The 17884-nt window shown below is 24.3% G+C and overlaps 1 protein-coding gene across 1 annotated transcript; it reads right to left on the reverse strand.

The window, feature by feature from the left end:
- Positions 1-327: 327 nt before the first annotated feature.
- LOC107462797 (naringenin 8-dimethylallyltransferase 2, chloroplastic-like) lies at positions 328-13837 on the reverse strand. Its single transcript, XM_016081465.2, has 12 exons — positions 13748-13837; positions 9683-9981; positions 9000-9086; positions 7909-7983; positions 6121-6204; positions 5868-5957; positions 4827-4928; positions 3202-3297; positions 1839-1910; positions 1655-1750; positions 1206-1313; positions 328-470 (listed from the first exon to the last, which is right to left on the reverse strand). The coding sequence occupies exons 1-12, from the start codon at positions 13803-13805 to the stop codon at positions 429-431; spliced, it is 1209 nt and encodes a 402-aa protein (XP_015936951.1). The 5' UTR covers positions 13806-13837; the 3' UTR covers positions 328-428.
- Positions 13838-17884: the final 4047 nt, after the last annotated feature.

The raw sequence follows: 17884 nt of genomic DNA on the forward strand, positions 1-17884 counted from the left end.
TATCTATAACGGTTTCTATATGCACCATTTTAAACGTAAACCTTGACGACCAATAACGATTTATGTTGACTTTGAAATTACTGGTATCAATAACAGTGTACATAGATATGTAAAAAATTACAATTACGTCTTGATCGAATTTGAAAAAGTTGTAATATGATAATATAAAGTTGTAATAATTTTATTTGAGTAACTTACCCTAAATTATATAATTCACATGTCAGTTTCTCATTAAGTCATATATTTATCATACCAATACATTTTTATTTCTGCCGGTAAGAGCAACCACGGAAACACCTATTATCTATCTGATCAAAACAGTAATTTACTTGAACAAATATATATAATAAACTTGCACGAAGATTCATCTAGTTGAAACGTATGGATAATGCTGCACCATTTATTAAATCCACAATCTCACTACTTCTTCAACGAACAAATAGTACAAGGACACATTCCACAGTTACAAGCTGCAACAAAACAATATGAAAACGATAAATCTCATAAAGCATAATAGTTTTATCCATACAGCATCGCTTAATTAAGAAATAATTGAAATAATTAAGTCAAGGAACAAATATCCAAAGTTCCGAAAATCAGATCAGTATAAAAGTTAAAAAATTTAGAAATTTAACCGAAATTCAGCTAGAGTAGTTGAATTAAAATAATAAAATAATATATATGTATATTTGTATAAAATATATATTTTAAGTTAATTTTAAAACTAGCTTTTGGTTTTATTAGATTAAACACAAACAATTTTTAATTTTTTAACATGGGAAAAAATGGAGCTACTCCATTTACATAATTAACTTATCGTACAAAATTCAATAACAAGTAAAGTGCATTTGTCCAGAAAATAATACTTCGTATTGTTTTACTAAGAATTTGTTTAAAAATTATTTAACATAAGAAAAAAAATTTATTTCTTTTAAAAAAAGAATTTATTTTTATTTAAAATTCAATTCCATGATTAGAATGAATTTAATATATTAATAGAATAAAATTCAAATTTATAGTGTGTGAATGAAGTTAAAAATCAAACCTTTTGGTCTAATTTACAAATAAAAAAAAGAGAATTAAACTTCTCAAAAAAATTTAAATAATTTATTTTTATTCCAAAATGAAAAAAAAAAGTTAATATTTGAATGAATTCTAATTCCTAGCTAACATTCAAAACATGCTCTAAGTAAATTATTGCTTACCTTAAACATAAACATATGAAAGGATTGTAACGAATCTTTGCTTGATAAATCTACTGAATTAACAGCGTGATTCCAAACGTATAAAAGCATGATGACATGTGTCAGAACCTAATAAGTTAAAAATTACCACAAATTTAAAATATTGATAAATTGAATAAAAGAATTAGAGTAAAATGCCTTATTTTCTATAGAAATAGTCTAAACCGTACCCCAAAATAGTTATTCGAATTGATATCATTATTTGAACTTTTCTAAGATTATCATAACAAAAGACTATACTGAATGTATTATTGAAACTTTTGGAATAGATTAACATACATTGTGAATTTTCATTAGTTTTTCTATGTAAAAATTTGTGAAGAGAGAAGCAAACTATAAACTTTTGAGGCACATTTTTTATTACTACACACCAATAATTAATTATAATATATATGCAAATATCACATTACCGTAACAATTTTGCTCCATAAAACAGGAGATAATGCTCCCATTGTAATAGCAATTCCATAAGCCATTTGAATAAGTGATATACATAACCAGAATACCTAGAAAAAGATAAATAATGAATAAATCTGGATATATAATATACCAAAACCTCATATTTAGAAAATAAAAGGTAAGAAAAATAATTACCTGCTTAACACCCAAGCGTATTGCCAAAGTTTTCAAGCCTGCTGCCTTGTCTCCTTCAACATCCGCTAAATCCTGTTTCTCACCAAAGTGTTAAATCTTGTGTATAAACTAACACTTCCAATAAAAAAGTATTAAAGTTAATGTTTTTTTAAGATTATTGTTACATACACAAATATTTTTTTATAATAGCTAAGTTAACTTAGACTGTATTTGGTTCTAAGAATAAAATAAAATACAAAGGATAAAAATATAAAAATTAGTATTTTTGTATTTTATTTGGTGATAAATTAAAATAAATTATAAAAATCTAATTTATTCTCATTTTTTTCATTTAAAAAATTTAAAAAGAAAAATATAATAATAAAAAATATAATTATAACAAATTAATAAAAATAATAAAAAAGATAAAAAATAAGTTGTGTCACCTCTTAGTATCTATGTGTCTTCCTATCAAGATGAACAAAAAATACATTAATTCAGTGTCTCTAAATATAATGTTTTTGTCCATGTCTTCATCCAAGTTAACTTAGTTGTTGACTGACTAAACAAAAATAATCCACACAAAATACATATAAATTACACACTTTTCTCATTGTTGTTGCATTTATTCTTTTTTTTTTTTTTTCTTCTTCAAGATACAAAAGAAGCTCAGAAAAAAGAAAAAAATTGTGTTATTATTTATAAAGTTATGTATTTTTTTTTCATTTTCAAATATGAGAAATAAAAAATAAAAAAGTAGAAAAATTTTATAAAAGAAATAAAAAAATATATAAAGCTATACACAAAAATTTGTGAAGTTGAATATAAAATAGCTACATAGACAAAATATAAGAGGAGAAACAAAAATATCAAACAAAATAATTACATGGACTAAAAAGAAACATACAGAAAAAGAGGAGGAAAAAGGAGCGGTAAGGAAAAAAAAAATACAGAATTGATGTGTTAGTTTATTTATAAAATTATATATATTTTTCTTCAAAAATTTTGTATTTATTGTTATGGAGGTGAAACAAAAAATATTGAAACAAAAGTTGTAAACTTTTATAAAAAAAATTAAAAAAAAAACGCAAAAAGTTTTAATTGCGAGATACATAATTTTTTCTACAAAAATACAAAAACTTTTCTTCTACTGTTACAGTTTTTTTCTTTTTTGTTTTTGCTTTTTTTTGTTTACATTTTTTTGGACGTACGTATAATCTGATTTTGTTGGATTTGATTATAAAAAGAAAAAGTCTAGAAGTAATATTTTTATTAAAATTTTACTAACACTTAATCAGTAAATAAAAAAATAAATAATTTCATACTATTAAAAGTAATCTTATATTATTAAAAATACTAGTATTTCTGTTGTAGGAAATTTTACCTTTGATATTGATATTACTGTGTAGAGACAACCTACGACGAAACAACTAAGAAGCATAGATCTTGAAAATGTAGCTGCCTTTTTGAGCACAAAGGTCTGAGCATCGCATGTATTTGAAAAAAAAAATTGCATTAGACGTCATGAAAATTGCATTAATCAAAACTAAATGAATAGTCTTTAGAACCCATATTAAAAGCAACTAAAGTTTATGTTATGATGAACTATTAAGACAACCTACAATTTTGGTTAAAGACGTTATCTATTTAATAATTATGTGTTCCAATATTTAATATGTGATAGCAACTTCGAAGTATGAATTCATATTTAAAGATGCAATTGAATAATGTATTAAAGATTTTATTTTAATGTATTATTAGTATAATTACACAAAATATCGAATAATGTTATCACATTAATAAAAATAATAAAAATACTACTTGTATACTAAATATTAGTTACCAAATCAGTCACCTATACATACATATGTAATTTAAGTAATTTTTAATATGTATTTTACATTAATAAATAATTTTAGTAGTTAATTTTAATATACACTTAATATAATTGTAAAAATACTTACGGTTTAAACCTATTGCTTAAATATTTAATTAAACACATTAACCCAACTTCATAATTGTATACTTTTTTATATTATTGTATTAAAATTGAACTAATTTATTAAAGTATTTTTTTTTAGTCAAGAATTTATTAAAGTATTTGTAAACACATCCAAATTTATTTTGTTTATATTTCATAGATAGAAAAAAAATTTTTTTTACGGCATTCTCCAAACCCAATAGATTAAAGACTAATCTGTGTTATAAGTAAATAGGAACCTCGTTTTTGGAAACCAAAAAAAAATAAGAACTTTTTTTATTATAGTGGTCGTGGAACCTCCATTTTTAATGTCCAAAAAACCCTTTTTCTTTTTTCTGTTATTTCATTTTACCTGGATTTTAGGATGAAGTTTAAGGCCCAAACAAAAATACGTAAAGGTCTAAGAACAGTCCTCCTATGACCACAAAAAAGAAAAAAAAAATCCTCCAAAATACCACAGGCATCATCTTCTGGTATTGTAGCAGTACCATTGAGGCAATCTCTCTCTCAATTATATTAAAGAGTATTAGGTGATATATTTTAATTGTATAGTTAATATCATGTAATACGAAATAAATAATAGATAGATATTATCATATTACTATCAAACCCAAGTTGCGTTATGGGTAAAACTATCAAATGATACTTCAAAATTCATATTATTAACAAAAATAACTTCGAAAATATAAATAATAAATAATATCTTAAATAATTTTAAAATATGATAAAAATATCATATTTTTTTATAAATTTCAAATAACTTTTATATTTAACAAATTATTTACGCATGTTTGATTTGAATTTTATAAAAATATTTAGATAATTATTTAATGTCCATATAAAAAATCAAAGTATCTCTAAATTTTTTCATTATTTTAAAAACTTTTAGTCATTGAGGAAAATTGAAAAAAAATTAGTTTACAGTAAAATCACAAATTTTAAGATGAAAAATCTCATCTGTTTAATAATATTTAAAAAAAATTGAATCAAAATTTACTCTCTAAAAATTATAGTTTATAAGAGAATACCTTCATGTGCAGAAAAGGTCCTATATGAAATGATGCCATCATAGACATTGCATTAGATAGTACTGTGAGAATTGTAGATCTCTTCCATCTTAATAAAGGCAACTGAAAAATATAGATATAAAATACATAAATACATATATAAGATTCTTTTTAGAAAAAGAAATACATAAAATTATGATAAAAAAATATATTATAATATCATATGAAAGAAATTTGCCATTGACTCTAGTAGAATTCATCATAATAACTTAAGAATAAATTAGATATTAAAATGTTATTTGTGTTACGTGGTAGTTTTTTTTTATGTAAATTAAGGTATTACTTATTTATAGAAATAATTAAATAATAAATACTTAATATTTTATTATTAAAAAATATCAATCAATATTAATTTAATTAATAGACAAATATTTTAATATTCTCTAACATGCTTCCAAAAAAAATTAACATTGTTTCTCAATTATGGGTTGGATACAACTTTGACTAAAACAAGAAAGGAGATCAATAACATAGTGGAAAAGCATATTTTCAAGGGTTTATAGAGGGCATCAAAGTAATTTGGTTAACAAAAATTATTCAATAAATATAATAAAAATTCAATTTTTAAATTCCTTAGAAATCTTTATAAGCATAATATTTATTAATTAAATTCATTAAATTAAAGAATATCTATCTCAATATTATTTTAAAAAGAATTTATATTAATAAATTGGGACAACAAGTATTTTAAAAATTGATTTTTTAAATTTTTAAAAATAATGCAAAAACTAAGAAAAGACAAAAAAGATGTAAAATTATATGATTTAAAAATTGTTGGAAATGAGATTTGAACCCACACAAACTCTTAAAAGAAAATTCTAACTTTAATAAGTAGTTAACTAAATAAACTATAAAGGCATATGTCTTATTATCATATGTATAACTAGTATTTATTAAATACTTGGGATTCATAGTCCTTACTCCTTAATCCGTTACTTATATTTATAAGCAGAACATAAAATTTAAAAACAATTTTTTTTAAAACTTTTTAAAGAAACTCACATTAATTGAATATGCAGCCATTAGGCCTGCAGCAACAATAATACTCCAAATTAATGGCTTTGATCCTACCATCCATGCAAGTCCAAGACTCTGCACAAAAGCATAAAGAATAAGCCTTCTCTCCGTAATAATATCTTTTTGAAAGATTATTTTATTCAATCTTTGAATCATTTTTTAATGTACTAACGACGAATATATATATGATTTATGAGAAATAATAATAAGTTGTTGAAAGTGATGATCCATAAGATACCGTAAGTAGGAATGATGCCACAAGTATAACTCCAAATGTGAAGGAATATTCTCCAGTTGCCAAAGGAAGATCTGGTTTATTAATCTACAAAAAAATTTATAACAAAGGTAAAAATAAATAATAAGAAAACAAAATATGCAACGCAACAAGCAATAAGGTTAAAATATTGATGAAAATGATGCCGGAAAAAAGTAATTGTAGTACAAATATATTTTAAAGGAAAAAAATAACATCGAATAAAAAATAAAAAATAAGAACTTTAATATTGATAATATTGATATTAACGATGATGATGGTAGAAGAAATAATAATGGTGATAAAGTAATAAAAATAATAAAGGTATGAGTGATAATAATAATGAGGATGAAGAGGGTAGTAATAGTAGTTGTAATTGGTTATATTATTGAAAAGAATTTTGTGGAGGTTTAAAATTCTCATAAAATACAAATAAAACCTCCCACAAAATTAATTTTTTGTTATTATTTAACAGATTTTTTAACAAAAAAATTGTATTATCCCAAAATAAAAAAATTGAAAGTCGAAGTGTCCTGTTTTTTTAGACAAAAATCACTTTGTTCTTGATAAAAATAGACAAAGACCAAATTAAATATTTACTCTTAAAATATTACTTTATTTATGACTATACGTTCGGGGTACTCAAAAATACTGAGTTTAACTAAGTGAACTAAAACGGAACCAAGCCATTTTAAAGAAATAGGTTTTTAAAAGTAAAAAACTGAATTGAAACTACGCTTTTTCTTATAAACAAAATTATAAAAACCAGTGTTGTGATTTGATTTTGGTTTCAAATCAAATAAAACTGGTTTTACAAAATAGTGTCTTCTTCTTTTAAAACATTGGGCTACCAGTTCCACAGTCTAATCATACCAATCATGTCAGTCGATTCAATTGTTTGAATCGATTTTGGCCTAATATCTTGATCGCCTGCGTCGGACAATCAAACCAACCAAGACTATAAAACAATTTACGCTGATTGTTTCACCAATGAGTTAAAACAATTATATATATATAAACCGACGAAAACTAATTTTTATGTGTTGAAAGCTATTTTTATATAAATCACTTTAAAACGGTTTTTAAATTTAAAATTGATTTTATTTATATAAATTATTGTGAAGTAGTGTACTATATATACTATAAACGGATTTAAAATCAATTTACTATTATATGTGAAAATGTAATTTAATATAATTTCTAGATCACTTAAAATAGTTTGAAGAAATTCTTATTAGAGATAAAAAAAAACACAATTAATTAGCTCAAAATATGTATGTAAAAATAATAAGGGTCATTTAGATAAAGATGTTAAAAATGTCTTTTTTTAAGATATTTTTTAATAATTAAAATTTATCATATATAACCGATTAAACGATGTTATTTTTATTAAAATTAGATTGGACAAATAAGTTTAACCAAAAAACTAATAAATTAAATTTTGAACTGATATAAATTAATATTTTTTAATAAAAAATGACTATAATATTTTTATTATAAAAAATAATTAAAATATATAATATTAATTTAAATTAGTTTAAAATTTAATTCATTATTTTTTTGATCAAATTAATTAATTTGATCTAATTTTAATAAAAATAATATAATTTAATTAATTATGTATATTAAATTTTAATTATTAAAAATCATCTTAAAGAAAAGGTTTTTAACGTTTTATTTAAGTGGCTCCTAAAATAGTATACTTGTATTCATCTCGTCTATTCAAGCAATGAAAATTTAACTTATAGTTGACTTTTAGTAATAAGTACATACCATGTCTATTTCAATGTCAGATACTTGATTCACTCCCACATTAAATTGAAACGTGAAGAAGAAAGGTACCATATACTGAAACATGAGGGAAAATTTGAGATTATTAAACTATTTTAAAAAAATAAATACAGAAACCACTTTTTGGTTAATTAATATTAGTTAACAAAAATTATTATTTTTGTTTTATTTTTAAAAGGTTTAAAATTTGGAAATAAAATTTAAAATTTAAAATTTAAAAATAAAAGTTAATGATTTAAAATTAAAATTTATTATTTAGAATAAAAAATATAATTTTAAAAATTGACTGATATTTACTGAAAAAATTTGACTTTTTAATTAAACTTTTTTAGAAAAGTAAAACTACACATTATAAAATAGAAAAAAAAAATTTAGGCAGCATATGGAAAACAAATAGGGGTTAGGAATTACTTCAAACAAAATATCATACAAGATCAAATGTTTTTACAGATGTTGATAGAAGGATATGATGCAAATAAAATCTCTTTAAACATTAAGAATAAAAATAAAATATTAGGAACAAAATAAAAAATAATGATAAATACTTGGAATAAGACCAAACGTTATCTCAAAGTTTAACAAATAATAATACATTTTTTACCACGGAAAAATAGATACATAATGTCTAGAAATTATTGTGATTTTTAAATTATACACAGGGTAAGTAATTTGAAATAAATAAATTTATACAAGACTAAGAAATAAATTAATTTTAAAAATAATTAATTTGAAGTTTCTAATAATCCTAAAATCAAGAAATACAAACATACTTGAAATTTGTTACTACCATATAAATTCAAATTTATATTATTTATTGGGCAGAATATTCATCTCTCTTAACTTTAAATACGTTGAAATATTTATAAATCTATTATTTTTAATTTTTTATATTAATAACCGAAAATCAGCACTTTTCTATAATAAAAAGATGCATGTAATGCACTATTAATTTTATTTCTTTTGTTCTTTCTCTACTGATTGAATAATGTCTATTAGGAAATTAGTTAAAATACAATTATATGATTATAAAATTCGTATTAAATAAATTATCTAAGTTGTTAATTAGAGCCCACCTGTAAGATTCCTTTTACAAGTAATATTGGAGATATTTCTGAAAAATTATCCACAGCAAGAAATGACGAAGAAAGTCCTGCTGGTATCTGTTCAAAACAAATAAAATCGACAATTGATAATGATGGCAAATTTTTATTTAGGGTATGTTTGATTGAAAGGTAAAAGTAAAATCAATTTATATAAATGTTACACAATACTATCTCAACCAGACACACCACTAAATATTAATAATACAGAAAAGAGTAAAATAATGATTTAGTTCTTAAGGTTTTAAGTCAAGTCTTAATTTTGTCCTAATATTTGAAATGTTCTATTTTTATATTCAAATATTTTATTTTTTTATTTTAATCCTTTGGTTAAAAATAATTTTTTTTACTAAAAATATTATTTTTTTATTATAATTTTCTTTTAAATAGTGATAAAAATATAATTGTAGTGATCATAGTAAGTGTTGTAATAATTTAAGAACAAAAATGACAGAATAATAAAAAAGAAAAAGAAGATAACAACAAAGAAAAAAGAAATTTTTGAAAGAAAAAAACTTAAATTTTAATCAAATGACTAAAATATAACGAAATAAAATATTTAAAATAAAATAAAACGTTTCAAATATTAGAAATGAAATTAAAATTTAAATCAAATATTTAAAACTAAAACCATATGAATTAAGAATGAGACTAACCATCATGCCAAAAAATACATAAAGTCTACTAAACTTGAGAAAAATAAGCAGTGCCCTTTTAATAGACTCTAGAGGGTCGTTTTGTGATTTTTCATGAGCTTGTGGTTCAGATTCATGTGATTGTGCAGAAGATCTTGCATTTATTAACGATGTTTTGTGAATTTTATGATGAGTTGTAGATCCTCCTTCAATGCCTTTATAATGGAGCTTTGAAATATTGTGCTGCAAACATGTCTTGATACTCTGCTCTTTTGTGACATTCCTGTTACTCTGCCATAAAGCTCTTGTTCCATAAGAACCTGAAAAGTCAAATTAATTTTCGTATTAACACTGACCTTAAGAATTGAGACGCTAATTAACTATATATCTACTGAGACAATTAATAATAGATAGTTGTTTTAACTGTAGTGCACTAGTCACATATATATATGACATCTTGTGCATATCAATGTCCATTGTAATAATGATATTATCATTTTAACTTTCTATGACAAAACAATTGTTAAAAGGTTAAAATTGTAAGCATATTTTTATTCCACATCATATTGCAAGCAGTGACCTACTTACATTAATAGCCGGATTTTGTTTTAATAAAAAATAAAATTCCATGTTTACACTTAGGTTTGGATAAGAGGTGGGGGTGTTGGTGGTGCAGTTGGGTAGCAGTGCTGAGAGTGCATGATGCAACGAAATGACACTCACGAAGGAGACACATACATAGTGAGAATGATGACTAACATGATAATGAATTAAGAGTAAAGTATCGATTTTGTCCCCAACGTTTGGGATAAATTCTATTTGTGTTCCTAACGTTTAAATCGTCCTATTTGTATTCCTAACGTTTGTAAAAGTGATTCAATGTTATCCTGACATCAATTACACATCATGAACACTTTACTTTGAGTTTTAAAAATCTCTTCTTAAAGTTAGAATACAAATGTCTGGGATAGAATCGATGATCCACTCCGAAAAATAGCACATCAAAAGTTGAAACTAATTCCTACAACATTTACATAATTCATTTTTCTAGGGACATAATTGAATCTAAACACAAATAGTGGGTATAATATTAAAATCGAACACATACAAATGAGATCTAATTGAGAATAAATACATCTAAATTAGAATAATTGAAAAATATAATCTAATTTGTTAGTATAATTGATAGTAGGATAACATTGAATCACTTTTATAAACGTTAGGGATACAAATAGAACGATTTAAACGTTAGAAACACAAATAAGACTTACCCTAAATGTTGGGGACAAAAATGATACTTTACTCATGAATTAATAATAATGATATGTATATATGGTAAGGGTAAAATTGGAAAAATCAGTTAATCAAACAAAAAATTAAGAATAGAGATAGAATTAAAATTAATTAAATATATTTTTTAAAATATTAAAAATAAAAAGTAAATTTTATTCTAATTTTTAAAATATATATCAATATAAATATAAGATTTAATTTATTTATTTAAAAAATTCCATTAATTATTTAAAGATGCATATCTGATATTTGAACAGTTACGCAAGACTATAAGTTGAAAAATCAAAATTCATACTAATTTGACTAATGTTACATTCATTATTATTATGATATATGTTGAATAAAAACAAGGGTTAATTAATATATGAATAGATACGCATGTATGTTTCGATATGATCTTTTTAGAGTCTAATTTTTATTTTATTAAAATATTTAATGTTAGGTTTATATATATTAAAAGTTTATAAATATTACATGGGTAAAGTATATTTTTGTCCCCGAAGTTTGATAAAAAGTTTTAAAAATACTCCTAAGTTTTATTTTGTTTTAATTTTGTCTCAAAAGTTTTCGATTTGCATCAAATATACTCTTGGAGGCTAATTTTTCAAAAAATTTAAGACCAATATGATAATAATGCATGAAAATTATGCTTGATTTGCTTGTGTTGAGGGGTTGTTCTTATGAAATTGTTGTTGAATCGATCTTAAATTTTTTGAAAAATTAGCCGTCAGAGGTATATTTAATACAAATCGAAAACTTTTAAGACAAAATTAAAACAAAATAAAATTTCGGGATATTTTTAAAACTTTTATCAAATTTTAAAGACAAAAAATATACTTTACCCATATTATATCAGATCAGTAATACACAGAATATGGAGAGAGAGAGAGAGAGAGAGTTACTAAAAGTTATAATTTCAAGATTGCATCAATAACAAAAATTCCACAGCCATGATTTGTTAATATTTATCAGAAACTCTTTCTTTCCTTCATTTCTAATTTGAGACAACTTTAATTTGTAGTTTTATTTTGTCTGTTTTCAATTATCACTCTATATTTTATTGAGTAATACTGAGAAAATAATAATCTAAAATATTATATTTAATTTAATATTTATAATTGAATAATAAATTATGATTATTTTTTACACTAAAATATTTTCAATTTAATTTCACATATGATAATAATTTGCTATCTAACAATTACATATCATGATTAATATTGTTTTAACTACCTAAAAGTTGATGTTTATATTTATATGGTTGACTAAAAAACCAAATGTTTTAGTTACGTAAGGATTTAGAACCTAGAATTTATTATATGATTAACTAACTAAATATAAATATTTATATGTTTATATTATATTCGCTACCTAACAAATATATTTTGATTTTATAGGGATTAATAAGGATTAATATTAGATATTTTAGTTCTAGAAATATTTATATTTCACTTCTTTTAAAACACAACAAGAAGAGGTGCACAAATAATATAACGCTAACAGAAACAAAGTGAGAACAAGAACAAAATTCGTTCATTTCTAAATCAAACCGATGTTGTTAATACATTATAAATAGATCAATATATATTTTGGTTGAAGAAAAGAACACTCTGTTTGATTATTGTTAAAATACATCAACCTATAATAACATTTACTATAACTTTTATGACAAAATTAAGAAAATAATTTAAACTCTTAATTATTTATATATTCTCAAAATATATTTTTTTTTTCTAAAATTAAGATTAAGACTTGAACTTAAAATTTTTGGGTGAAGATAAAAAGAGTATGCCATTTAAATTATAATTCGTTGGCTCCTCCAAATATATTTAACACATAAAAGAAAACTGATGATGTATCTTACATGTAATAATTTTCACTTTCTCTGTTAAAGAACTCAAAATCAATCACTGATCATAATATGTTAATAAAAATAAATCTTTTTTTTATATTAATTTTTTTTAACCAAAGATAGGAAGACTCAAACTCGCAGTCTCTAAGTAAATATAAGAAGATTATGTCATTTGAGATATAATTGGTTAATTTTTTGTTAAGTTTTTTATGTTCAGAATTGTGTGAAGAGTATAATAACAAACTTCAAAATATGTTTATGAATTTTGCTGAGGACTATATATTCTTTCAAAATATAAATGTTAAAACTAAGTTTTCAACTTTTCATGGCTCCAATGTTATTTTTTTATTTTCATCATTAGTAAATCCCTGAATATTTATGAAATTAAAATCCAGATCTAATGGGTTATGTAAATAAAAAAAAAATATTAAGAGGGCAATAAATGTTTTTTATTAATATTACCTAACACTTTGAATCAATACCTTAATTTTATACTATTAAAATTTAAAATTTATAGCTTAAAATTAAATCTTTAATATTTATCATTAGTCAAATATCGATAAAAGATAATAAATTTTATTAGTGATATAACTTTATTTTATATAAAAAAAAAGGTCCATTATTGGTCGCGTCATATACAAGTGTTGCTCTACGTGAAACTTAGTTGAAAACTTGAAATCTCATTAAATTGGTAGAAGCCTTTTAACAATTTTTGTTTTTCATAATCAAAATCCAAAACCTAAAATGATTGGTTACAGACAAAGGTAATTATTATCATCTCCCAAACATTCTTCGATGCATGATGTATTATATTGCTTTGTGACCATTCTTGTGTACAAAAGAAGAGAATTCAATCATTATTGTTATAAACGAAGGAAATTGGAAAATAATAATAGCATTATTATCATAATTAATTGAAAAGAGAAGAAGAAGATGTGTACCAACAGTGGCGACGGAAGAAGTTGATCTGGGAATTGAGACCAAATGCCCGAAAGCCATTAGAAATGAAATCAGCTAATTAGTGTTATTTGAAATTGAAGTTGCAATTGCCAATTAGAGCATCAAATCATTTAAGTAATAAGTAATTTTCTAACAAGTTGCTATCCACCGGATATTATCTTTTATTTCTAAAAGGTTTTCTGTCTTCCAACGCCGTATATAGTTTATGCTAGTACTAACTCAACGACGACTATAGCACGCAGCTATACTAGTATGTTTTTTTCTTTTTTTTAAAGAGAAAATATAAAGAACCACGTTTTTTTAACAATGTATACGAATAGGTTAAAATAGAAAAGTTAATTTTAATTTTGAAAATCAAATTTTGAATTAATTAGATATAATTTTTATTAGTGAATTTAAAATGTTACCTGTTGTTTATGTTGTTCGTATCTTTTATTGTTCATCTAATAAAATTATTTTTAAATATTAACTATACACTAAAATAAATTATTATATATTTATATATAAATATATATTATTATTTAATTTATTTTTAATGCATGTTTTGATTTCTCATATGTATTTAATATTAATGACTAATATAATTTTTTTTCTCTTTTTCAAATTTAGTAGTCTTCGACAATAAATTTTTCTTTTTTTTTTCAGTCACCAACACTTGTCTTACAAGAAACTCTATTTTGTCCATGGGGATGTTGAATTTTCTTTCTTATTATTTTCTGTTTTCTAGCAAAATTTAATCTTTGTTCTTTATTTGAACATTTGTATTGTACCATTTAAAAAAATAGATATATAAATGATTAGTCGATCATATTTTTTAAATTGTAGTGCAAGAATTCATAGTTTGAATTCTAAACAATGAACTACGTACTTATGCGAGAATTGACTCAATGCGATTTACTAAATATTATCCATAAATCCTGCTGTTAGATAATTAATAAATTTATTCTTGGATTGACTTATTATTTAAATTAAAAATTAAGAATTACACTTATTATTATTGTATATATTTTTTATCAATTGATTAAATGCCAACTTTTTTTTAGTCGATTGGTGTTTACATAAGTAAACAAAAAATAAACATTAAATTCAATAATAATTATTTAGTCAAATAATAAATTTCTTTTGAATTAATTGTGTATATAAATAATAAGTATTGATTTAAAATTTACGCAGTTACCAAGAATATGGTTACTTTTAGTTTTTAACCTACAAAATAAAATAATAAATAGTAATAATATTAGTCTCTATTTATTAAAAATAATTAAAATTATGATTCATTAATGTACATATAAGATAATAATTTAAAAAATACCATAAGACATATAGTTTAAAATTTGATAATATTAATTATGGACATCATATGTATGAAATTATGAATGTTGTGAGCATAAAATTATGGATATTATTAATATAAAATTATAGATGTTATATGTATGAACTTATGAAAACTATTTGGATAATTCTTAAATGTTTGGCATTATTTCTATGTAAAGTTTGTTGATAACAGGTTGAGAAAATGCAAATATTCAGGAAAAGTCTAGTGATTAAAGGAAATGGGGAGTTAAAAATCAAAGGAAACATTAAATAAAAGGAAAGTTTCTAAATCTCTTTTCATTTTTTTTCAATTCATTTTATAATATTTGTGATATTGAGGTGAACGAGAAAGAGATCACTACAAAAATAAGGCCGATTAACTACCACAAAAACAGTCAGAAAATCATTGCTAATCTGATGCAAAATATAATTTGTGACGGATTAGCTACCGCCTAGCAACCAATGCTTTCCTCGCTAATTACAAGTCGCAGATCAGTGAGGTAAATACAATAGTCGCTAATTTATCGGAAAAGTTTTTTAGCGACTGAATAGATAGTCGCAAATCTATCACTAAATTAAAAGCTAATTCCGTAAAAGAAATAGACTAATAGGTAGTCGCTAATTAGCATCAAACACTACTGCAGTAAACTCATCGCTAAATCCAAGCTAACTTCGTAGAGAAAATAGAATGCTTAGTTGACGCTAATTGTTGAGGAATTTTTCCGAATCTAACTCGTCGCAAGTTGTTCGCTAATATGATCGCAAATCTATCACAATTTATAGCAAATCTATAGCTAATCTTTGAAAATTCTTAATTAAATTTGTAGGAATTTTGTCGCTAAACCAAAGTTAGTCTAAATGAAAAACCAAAGTTACAAAGTAGTCACTAATTTGCTAGAAAATAATATATATTTAATTAGTTGCAATACTATCGCAACTGTCATTACAAATTTCTTTTAAACTAGTAACAAATCGATAAATATTTCGCACTATAAGAAAAACTTGCTTTCGCTATGCTTTTAAAGCGTGCCAAAAAGTAGAGATACAACCATGCTTTAAGAAACAAGCCAATTGAATTGGTTTTGGCTACGCTTCGAAAGTGTGCCACTAGGAACCATAACCACGCTTTTGAGAGGAGAAAATAAGAAAGTATAAAAAGAATTGATTTTTTATTGATTTACATGCTATAATTATAACTAACAAAATTACAATCCTACAATAAAACTAATAATTTAATTTATATTAGGCAAATGTAATGCCAATAAGCCATAACAACCTCTTTATTTCAAGCTAAAATATGGAGAAAAATGCTTATTCCATTTTTGGTAAATTTGTGGAAAAACCATCAATTGAATATTGATTACCTCATCGGTTCTGCAGATTACAAAAAAGCAACACAAATCAACAAAAAAGGGAATTTTTTTGTCCATATATAAGGTCATAAAAGCAACACAAATCAACAAAAAAGGGAATTTTTTTGTCCATATATAAGGTCATAGAACTATAAGCCAACCTAACCCATGATGTAGAATTCCATAAATGGATTCATAGAAGATGATCACTAAAGTAGTAAGAAATTCAACAAAAAAAAAGAAAAAAATTTATAATCATAAAAAATTCAACAACAGTCAAAATCAAAAGCATTGCACTACACTACACAACATCATGTGATTCTTGTTTGCATGTAAAAGAAATTAATTAAGATAAACAACAGAATCAAACAGAAAAATGTAAGATGAGAAATTAAAGCAGAAACTTTACCAAGAAACACAAATAGGATTGATTTTCAGCTCCTCTCAACAGAAGGGAACAGGGTGAGTTGAAAATAGCATGAGCCAGCAAATAGCTGAATAATTGATAAGAGACTCTGAAAAAAGAGAGTAAAATAATTGACTATTTAACACTAACCTAAAATCAAACAATTAATTCTCATTAAAAGAGATTGCATCAGAAAACAGGTTCAATAACATCAGTCTACAGTAGTAATTTGTACAAGTTCAACCAACACAATCAGTAGAGGATGTTAACCTTCTTTCCAGGAGCTGCTCTATTGCCTGGTGCCTGAGCACTTTTTCTTTTACCAAGTTCTTTCAACTTGTTCTTTTTCTTCTTCTTTTTCCTAAAAATTATATGAAATCATTATCAGGAGAGAAAAAGAAGTGCAAAACAGTTGGTATAAATTAAACAAAAGGCACAAAGTGTTCTTTTTCAGTGACCCTTTTAAAAAAAAACAAAGGCTGGTTAGCACAAAAATGTAAGATGCCACTAAATTAGTATATTTGTTTCACCTGTCTTGCTGCTGCGGTTCATCTCCATCAGCACTTTCGACTTTCTGTTTTAAGCTTGGAGAATGATTAACACCTGCATTTTTGTCAGCTTCCTTAGCTGTCTTATGTGCTTTGTTAGTGGGGTGTGGCGGCGAAGTGGCTGTGTAGTGCGATGGAGAGTACGTCATTGTGCATTTTAAAAGGGTCTTTTTGCTGGCTGCTACGGGCAACGGTGAAGAGAGGGCCGTGGCTGGTCATGGAGTTCACGAAAGGATTGATGCCACGGTGAACAGCGTCGACGAGGCAGATCCGGGAGCAGTGCGGAAGTCAACTACTAGTGGCGGAGGTGATAATGTCCACGCTGAACTTGATGGCGTGGAGGGCACGGAGGAGCGTGAAGCCCCTTATGCACCTGACGAGCAGAATCAAGCCGGAAAAGAGATTGGTGGAGGTGTAGAGAATTATTCGAACAACACAGCGGAGAAAAACATTCTACCAAGTGTAGTTAATGAGATCCACGCCAGTTTGGACGAGAGT

This window comes from Arachis duranensis, chromosome 8, assembly GCF_000817695.3.
Source record: "Arachis duranensis cultivar V14167 chromosome 8, aradu.V14167.gnm2.J7QH, whole genome shotgun sequence".
Taxonomy (NCBI): domain Eukaryota; kingdom Viridiplantae; phylum Streptophyta; class Magnoliopsida; order Fabales; family Fabaceae; genus Arachis; species Arachis duranensis.